Source organism: Nansenia antarctica (assembly GCF_963989245.1).
Source record: "Nansenia antarctica genome assembly, chromosome: 2".
NCBI classification, from domain to species: domain Eukaryota; kingdom Metazoa; phylum Chordata; class Actinopteri; order Argentiniformes; family Microstomatidae; genus Nansenia; species Nansenia antarctica.
The window spans coordinates 74,152,061-74,161,597 of NC_137675.1; the positions used below are offsets into that span (position 1 = coordinate 74,152,061).

General features: G+C 41.9%; 1 protein-coding gene across 1 annotated transcript; it reads left to right on the top strand.

The window, feature by feature from the left end:
- Positions 1-2,157: 2,157 nt before the first annotated feature.
- LOC308150591 (E3 ubiquitin-protein ligase RBX1-like) lies at positions 2,158-6,381 on the top strand (the record flags this gene model as incomplete). Its single annotated transcript, XM_080523406.1, has 5 exons — positions 2,158-2,232; positions 3,581-3,659; positions 3,748-3,818; positions 4,059-4,144; positions 6,078-6,381. The coding sequence occupies 5 exons, from the start codon at positions 2,158-2,160 to the stop codon at positions 6,379-6,381; spliced, it is 615 nt and encodes a 204-aa protein (XP_080379532.1).
- Positions 6,382-9,537: the final 3,156 nt, after the last annotated feature.

The following is a 9,537-nucleotide window of genomic DNA, read 5'->3' on the forward strand; positions in this document are numbered from 1 at the left end:
TGCATGGTAGCTTGCCACCATTGGTGTGTGAATGTGTGTGTGAATGAGAAGCCATTGTAAAGCACTTTGGAATAAGGCGCTCTATAAATCAGTCCATTTATGACCGACTCTTCTGGCTTAAAGTTGATGAGAGGTTAAAAGCATCACTTTCATTTGTAAAAAAGATGAATGTTCTAAAAACTGAATTCTAAATCTGTTTATACTTATACTTACATTTAGCTCTGATGCACACACATGCCCCACCAGACATGCCACCAGGGTTAACTACACAATTCCAAAAACTAAAACGAAGTCGAAACAACATGCAGTGCTATATAGAGGTATGGTTGAATGGAACACCCTACCAGGTCAAAAACCCTCCGGTTGTGTTCATGTTTGCCCCCCCATCATTGGTGTTCCCAGTCTAATTAGACCGGTCTGATTAACTGCTTCATATCTCCAAAACTACATAGTCAAATTTGCTAAATTTGGTACTTGGTGAAAGCTGAGACCTGTGAGATGTTAAAAAATGAACATAGATATGACCAAATTACTGTAATGTGACTAAATACACAGTAGAAATTGAATATTTCATTTCCGTTTTTGAGAATTTCAAATAAGAAGGCCAGTTACACCCTGAAACAGTGGCGAAGCTACCACGGTGGCAAAGGGTGGCAGCTGCCACCCTTGAAAAAGGTCCTGCCACCCTACTTGCCACCCCAGTTACACAGACCAACTGATATCATTTGTTGTATTATTATTATTATTATTGGATCTTTATTTTTTAATTTTTAATCAGAATTCAGTGTAAAATCCTCAAATTCTCAAGTTTGAAAAATAAACTCAGTGTTCCACCCCTCCGTCCCAAATGGTTGCACCCTGGGTCACGTGACAGATTTGAGTTTGCCCGCTGAGCTGTCAGTCTCGTGGAGCCTGTTCAGGTAATGTTAAATGTGCTTTTAACTAATTATGTTATTACGTTTAGAATTCATTACCTAATGGATATGTTTAGTAAATGAATGAATGTTTTGTTCATCAGTGTAACGTTATTTGTCGAGTTATGAAGCGAAGACGTTTTTGCAGTTCAGCTGTTTACCACTTAGCTAAGTTCGCTAGCTATTTAGCTCGCTAGCTATCGTTAGCTACACAGATACAGCTTTTACTCACTGTTTAGCTAACGTTAGAGTTAGTATAGTTAACTATGAATTAATTCATTACAATAATCAAGTCTACTCGAAACAAATGCATGGATGAGTTCAAGGGCTTGCTTGGACATGAAACCTCTCATTCTTATTATGTTTGTTCTGACGATCAAGTTCAGCAGACGTTATTCATGTTCCTTGTTTATTGTCTCCGAATGAAAGAGATAATAAAATGTGGGTTATGGAAAAAAAAAAAAAAAAAAACTCCTACAAACCTATGTCTTTGTAATAATTTACTGGATAAGAGAGAAACCCGTACACATGCACACTAGTTATATATGTAGAACAGGCAATAAGGGATGATAAATATACATAAATATTAATCACATATTAAGATGGCCACAAATTATGGCCACGCTAAAATATCTGCTTGCCACCCCATGTATAAATCTCTAGAATCGCCACTGCCCTGAAACTCTATATATCTCTGCCAAACAACACATTGGATCAGTTCTTCAACATCTCAACATATACTGTGCAAAATTTGATGAGGCATAAACAATGTAGAATATTGGTTAATCTGAATAACTGGATGGGCATATAAGCACGGGAAAGAGAAGGGTTCCCATAACAAACACCTAATTGTTTAGTTTGAAATGTGTCAAACTTTATATATGAGGGATTTGAACAGGTCTGATACATCCTGGAATGTTGTAGCTTGTTACAACTTGTGTTATCCATTAATTTACTATGGCGGTCATTTTTGACCAGAAACCCCACCGATGTTACAAAGTTGACTAAAACCTCGAAATTCAATGCCAGTGGTTAGTCAGCAATTGTATATGTTCAAATGCCTAGTGTGGAGGATATCATAAGGCCTTGAGGCAATCAAATGTAAAACACAATATTTATGATTGATGAAAGTTGCTCTCGGTCAGATTTGACCGGGAACACAACCGGAGGGTTAGTGTCGCAGTTTGCAGGCTTGAAATGTACACAGTTGTGTTTCAGCACTACACCTGCACTATACCTCAAGATGGCGGCAGCTATGGATGTTGACACAAGTAGCACAAACAGCGGAGCAAGCAAGAAACGCTTTGAAGTGACCAAGGTAGAGAATCTATCTGTTTTTAAACACAAACTTGATGACTATACCCTTCATTGATGACCTAGGTAACAGCAAGCCCGCACTTGCTAGCGGGAGGAGCTTGCTAGCGGGAGGAGCTAGCTAGAGACAATGACTCATCATTATGACGGATGATGAGTCTGCGTTTCACTGAATTGTTTGGGTGATAGCTAGCTAACCGTTTGCTTAACAATCTAGACTACAAAACTAAACTCACTAGTCAGCGAAATCTAACGTGATTAGGCAAAAATATGTATAAAACATGTAGAAGCACTGACATTTTGCGAAAATCAATGGCAAATAGCTGCTAGCTGGATAGCTACTTGCCTTAATCAATAGGCCCAAAATGCGATTAGGCAGTATGGTCATGGCTAGATATCACTTAACTGCCTGCAATAAACCGTAATATACAGTACCAGTCAAAAGTTTGGATACACTTTCCTATTCAATTGAAGTGTCTAAACGTTTGACTGGTACTGTACATTCATTTATATTTTGCAGTTGACTTGTTTAACTGTTATAGTGATAAAGTAGACATTAGGCTACCTATTACCCTTTGATGGTATCCTTTCCTACCAAAACGGTGGTGGCAATGGACAGTACCTGCCATGTCAGTGCCTCTCTGTAATTCCTCTGAGAAAGGCTGAATGAGATGGCTATGTAATTGGTCCTTTCAAACACACACCCATTAAACATCAATTAGCAGATGTGCTTTGGCTTGTTCAATGGCAAGGCCAAGGCCTATAAACTCTATGTTCACTACACCAAAGAGGTGGAACCATGGACTCAAAGGACCTAATTTCACTGTTGCAGAAACCCACACACTGCTGGAGGGTGTGCCTCAGTATTAGGAAGTAGTAGTAGTAGCAAGTTTTAATTCTAGTAACGGTAGAGACGTGACTAACAAAAAGAAGAAAAAAAACATTTGGGTTGAAATGACCCCTAACCCTAACCCAGAATGTGAATACCATTGAGTCTGGCCAAAAGAGGACCACAGAGCAAGTGAAATTAAGATTATGAATCTTAAGGACCATGCTGAAGCGAAACAAAAAAAAACACCCAAGCAGGCAACAAGCCCTTTAGGAGAGGTGATTACACACTTGTGGTTCTTGACATCATTGGAAGTGAAAACTCCCAAGTATTCTGATCCAGATAAACAATTTTGAACGATTGGGCCCAGATATACGTTTAATTTGTCATTTATTACTTGCCTGTCATAACATATCCCCACAAAACAACTCACAAACATCATGCATTTCCAGGCCAACTTACTGTGGTTCGTAGTGATTGTACTTGAATGTCACTTATTTACTCTGACTATTCTTTTCGACAGTGGAATGCAGTGGGACTTTGGGCCTGGGACATTGTGGTGGACAACTGTGCTATCTGTAGGAATCACATTAGGGATCTCTGTGAGTATTCAATAGATAGTATATTTGACTGTACAGGGCTGACCTAAAATAAGTGGATGACGTTCTAACATGACTTGTATCCCTGTAGGCATAGAGTGCCAGGCAAACCAGGCCTCTGCCACCTCTGAGGAGTGCACAGTAGCCTGGGGAGTCTGCAATGTGAGTGAGACTTAATGGTTTTGCAGATATGCTCAAACTGATCACAGATTGTCCCGTAGAGGGAACGATGCCACATCAAGCACTGTACTTGACCATTACATTCATATTTTTCTGCTTAGAAATAGTCGTTTGATACTACAGTATCCACTTAGATGATCACAGTACAAAGAGTGTACTGTATATTGTCAGAGTTGCAGTTGATTTTCTGAAATGCATATATTTATTTTTTCTCTCCATCAGCATGCTTTCCATTTTCACTGTATCTCCCGTTGGCTCAAGACCAGACAGGTGTGCCCTCTAGACAACAGGGAGTGGGAGTTTAAAAAGTGAGTATAATCCCTTTTCGTAATCTATCTGAGAAAATAGATTGTAAATGGTGTTGTAGGGTGGGGGGGGCCTGTGGATTGTGGAATAATAATACCTATTATTATTATTATTATTATTATTATTATTATTATTATTATTACCTATAATAAATACCTATATCCTGAAGTGTAATGTAATTGCTACTCATACATTTTTGATTGTGGTTGAGTCTTGTGTTGATTGACTGAATCTCTCCCTTGTCTCTCTCTCATGCAGATATGGACACTAGGGGAAAAACTTTGGACCATTGGTTGGGCTTCCTCAAGTTTCATCCTTACTGTTGTTACCCTTTGTGTGATCCACTTAATGACAAATCTGAAAAGACATCTACCCCCATTTTCCCCATGTCACTGTTTTAGGCTAGCGGGAAAACCTTTTTAAGTTGAATTTGCAATGTTGTTGTAAATTGTAAAATTTTAAATTGTAAATTGTAAAATCTGAAAAGACATCTACCCCCATTTTCCCCATGTCACTGTTTTAGGCTAGCGGGAAAACCTTTTTAAGTTAAATTTGCAATGTTGTTGTAAATTGTAAAATTTTTAATTGTAAAATCTGAAAAGACATCTACCCCCATTTTCCCCATGTCACTGTTTTAGGCTAGCGGGAAAACCTTTTTTAAGTTGAATTTGCAATGTTGTTGTAAATTATAAATAAATCTCAATGTTCCAACAGCCTTGTGAATGGTGTGAACTACTATAATCCATATGTCATTCTTGAAAACAAGTGGGGGTTTTCAAGCTATTTCTTGAGAATGTTGCTTGTCTATTAGGAATGTTACACATTTGCTGAAATGGAAGTTGTTAAATAAAGTTTCTTTGGAATGAATTGTTTCATCACTGAAAACAACACTGGCTTTTGAGATACATGCAGCACACTACCCTTTAGCTACAGTATCATGTCATTCTGGGTGGCAACATACCTGACAGTATCTTTACCATCCTGAACATGTCACCCTTCTGAACACAACCTAGGCATACAACTGGTTGCCAGTGCCATAGCTTCACTGGCATGAGTTGACCTGGCTAGGCCTGTTGAGACAGCTTAGACACAGTTCTCTACACTTTATATCCAACTCATTGTCCCGTACACATCACTATGTACTTTACGATCTGGTTTCCTGGCCTTCATTAAGCCTAAGGACACAGCATCACTGGTACATCTCTATTTACAAAGCCACTAGAGGGTTGCTCTAACACACTACAGCTTAATAACCTGGTCATGGAATAACCTCCAGAACACACTACATCTTAAAAATCTTGTCTCACTGGGAGAGTTCAAAGCTCTGATTAAGAATTGTGTAACATGCTATTCCTAAAATGGATTTTATAATATATATCTGTTGTCCCATTTTTATTATGGTTTTTCTCCAATTTTGTAGGCTTGTACTTGTACTGGTGTGCTATCCTGGCCAGGTCTCGAAAAAAGAGATTTTAATCTCAAGGGACCTCCTGGTTAAATAAAATAAAATAAATAAGAACACACCCACTCTCTCTCTGGCCCTGGCCCTAACCACTGTGCTCTCCTTCTCTCTCTCTCTCTCTCTCTCTCTGGCCCTAACCACTGTGCTCTCCTTCTCTCTCTCTCTCTCTGGCCCTAACCGCTGTGCTCTCCTTCTCTCTCTCTCTCTCTCTCTCTCTCTCTCTCTCTGGCCCTAACCACTGTGCTCTCCTCTCTCTCTCTGGCCCTAACCACTGTGCTCTCCTCTCTCTCTCTCTCTCTGGCCCTAACCACTGTGCTCTCCTTCTCTCTCTCTGGCCCTAACCACTGTGCTCTCCTTCTCTCTCTCTGGCCCTGACCACTGTGCCCTCCTTCTCTCTCTCTCTCTCTGGCCCTAACCACTGTGCTCTCCTTCTCTCTCTGGCCCTAACCACTGTGCCCTCCTTCTCTCGTCAGGTGGATGGAGAATGTCACCCTGAAGGTAACAGCCACCTGTGGTCACCCTCCTGAGCTCTCGGGCCAGAGTGTGAGAGACGTCCACGCCTTCAAGAGCTGTCCAGGGGAGAGTGCCCCTCCTGGCAAGCCCCTTAAGAACCCCAAAGCCCCCAAATCGAGCAAACGCAAACCAAGTGTCCTCAAGGAGGCCAAAGTGAAAGCCAAACTTGTAAAGGCCAAAGCTAAACCAACCAAGACCAAAGCCAAGCCCCAGAGGAACCCTGTGGTACCTGCAACCAAAAAGAACAAGAAGACACTGGAATGAGAAATATAATGTTTGGGATTGATTTCCTATCTGTTTTTCCAGCTTTGACTAATAATGGCATGGTTAGGGCCAATGAACCTAGAAACATAGAAAACAACACTTAGGGTGGAATTAGCTCTGTCAGACTTGCCTAAATTACCTAAATGGCATCCTGTATTGGTTAAACTGCATATCCTTGGAACCAAAGCTTTCATGAATAGGTATTTTTTTATGTTAATATCAATTATGTTTACACAGCAGCTTCTGAAACATTAAAAACGGCTCGGGTCATTTGCTACGATATTGCTAAGATATTTCTTCTAGTATGTAGGAACAAAGATATCACCCAAAACACTCCTAATAGTAGAGCGGCTTAGCACAATAATTGTGCACTTTTTGAAGAAAGCATGACATTTCTACCATAGTTAGTACATACCATAAGGTTTATTTTCAGATGTGGAGGGAAGTCAGATTTGACCCCAGAGGCCCGGGAGAGGTCAAAGTCAGGATGACCGCCAGTCCACCGTGTCTAATGTTAAAACACGCTTAATTTTGGAACCAAACAGAGTAGAAAAACACTTTAGGTGTCCTTTCCAACTAAGTTAGGGATGCCCATTCATTTGGTGATACTTTTGAGATTGCCAGAATTCAAGAAAATGCAATTAGGTCAAAGTCAAGGTCAAATTACATTGAAATTACATGATTACATGAAACTTTGCTTCCATTTTGACACTATTGTTATGGTTAGTGTAGAGGAGTAGTACACACTATGCAGACATAGGCAGGCAAAGGATGCAAAAAGGTGCTTAATTTCCAAAACAAAATTGTACACAGAACTCAAAGTACACACAACTAACAAACTAACGACAAACCGACGAAAGACAAGGGAAGACATGAGGGGATATAAGGGAAGACATGAGGGGATATAAGGGAGGACATGAGGGGATATAAGGGAGGACACAAGGGGATATAAGGGAGGACATAAGGGGATATAAGGGAGGACACAAGGGGATATAAGGGAGGACATGAGGGGATATAAGGGAGGACACAAGGGGATATATGGGAGGACATGAGGGGATATAAGGGAGGACATGAGGGGATATAAGGGAGGACATGAGGGGATATAAGGGAGGACACAAGGGGATATAAGGGAGGACATGAGGGGATATAAGGGAGGACACAAGGGGATATATGGGAGGACATGAGGGGATATAAGGGAGGACATGAGGGGATATAAGGGAGGACACAAGGGGATATAAGGGAGGACATGAGGGGATATAAGGGAGGACACAAGGGGATATAAGGGAGGACATGAGGGGATATAAGGGAGGACATGAGGGGATATAAGGGAGGACACAAGGGGATATAAGGGAGGACATGAGGGGATATAAGGGAGGACACGAGGGGATATAAAGACAAGGGAAGACATAAGGGGATATAAGGGAAGACATGAGGGGAACAAAAGCACAGATCAGTGCACTTAAGTGCAACTTTGGCACACTTGCACCATCCAGTGCACCCTGTCTCACAGCGACAGCGGATTAATTCATGGCACGATTTTGATGCTTCAGGGAGCGTGGTCCAGAGCGGCTGCCACCCAGTTCTTTCCTTTGTCCAGCCCCAGTCAGATGGCTCTGGCATCTCTGGATCCAGGACCAGTACCTGGTTCCAACAGTTGGCCTGGTAGCAAGTGCGCTTGAAGTGCTCTTTGAGGGCTGCCTGGGTTGGAGGAATGTTCTCTAAAGTTCTGGACTTCTGTGTGAAGAGCTGTTTCCTGGCATCATTCACCTCCGTGCTCTCACTGGTTCGGTCATCAGCACCACAAATCGTTCTAGCAGTAACTTTGATTCTTCACTGACCTCACTTGGCATGCACAGGAGTTCATGGAAAGCATCATTGACCTCTGGGAAAGACCAAGTCTCCCAGGCAGTCTTCTTTCCTCGGCCAGCGAATGCTGAGACAGTGTCACACCCAGTGAAATCGTGAAAGACTGTTAGAGTCTGGCACTGTGTAGGATTCATTGTGGCAACCATTTGGTGAACAGCTATGTACCATAAGCTTGACCCGACACCAAAGGCAACCCACAGCTCATCAGGAGCTATTTTGCTGAATGAAGCCACAGCCAGTACCACCACATCAGTATCAACGGTACGTATGGTCACCTTCTTACAACCTTTCTGCACAGCATCTGCCACATGCAGAAGTAGACGAGTGTCGCACTCGTTTAGCGAACATGGGGCAAGGCAGGCCAAGCATGACTCAGTAGGAGAGCAGAAGACTCCAGTTCCATCTGTTGCATACAGTTCCTTGCCCTGTGCTAGAGGTAGATGAACAGCTTTGCGTGACAGGAAAGAAAACAACTCGGTTTTGTTCTCATTGCATCGAAGGAAGTCCATCCAGTTCTTAGGCATCACAGTAGGAGGAGCCACCCTTTTCCTGCTGCCCTTTCCCCTCTTCTGTCTGGACGAGGCTTTCAGGCTGGCAGGTAGGTATACATCCCAGACAAGGTTGACTTGGGTGTTTTTCTGAAGTTGAGCAGAGATGTATGGTGCAAACACTGTTTCTCCATACTCTTGAAATGTTCTTGATGTGCTAGGATTTAGCATTTGAACCACAGCTGCACCATCGAGAATTACTGCATCAGCCACCGGCACACTATTGTCTTCGAGCAGATCTGACTCCAGGCAGCGAAGTAGATCTGCTTTAACCCCAAAGTTTTCCTCCAGTTGACAGAGCTGGTGGGGCTGCCTGGTTTTCATGGGAGAAGAAATGTTGGATATCTCCATCTCGTGTTTGACAGGAGATGTACAGCCTTGAAAAGAGACCACAGTCACTCTTCAGTACTGCAAGTTGTCCCTTGTCTTTTGACCTTATCTTGACAGGTGGCCTACTGAACAGTGGCAACTTGTTCTTTGGAAGTGTTTGCGTGACAGGTGTTGTCCAATCAAAAATGTATTTACTACAACATTTCGGTACTATGACTCTTATTCTGAAACTTGCTTTGAAACCAGTAATAAAAAGACTAATAACAGACCTACACTAGTTTATCTAGCAGAATTATTTTGATCAGCGCTGCCATAGCTAGCTAGCAAACTCATTCCCGGCTATAATCAAATTCAATGTCTTTGCATGTTACAGTTAGGAACTAAGGCTTTACTCAAGTGTACTAATATTGTC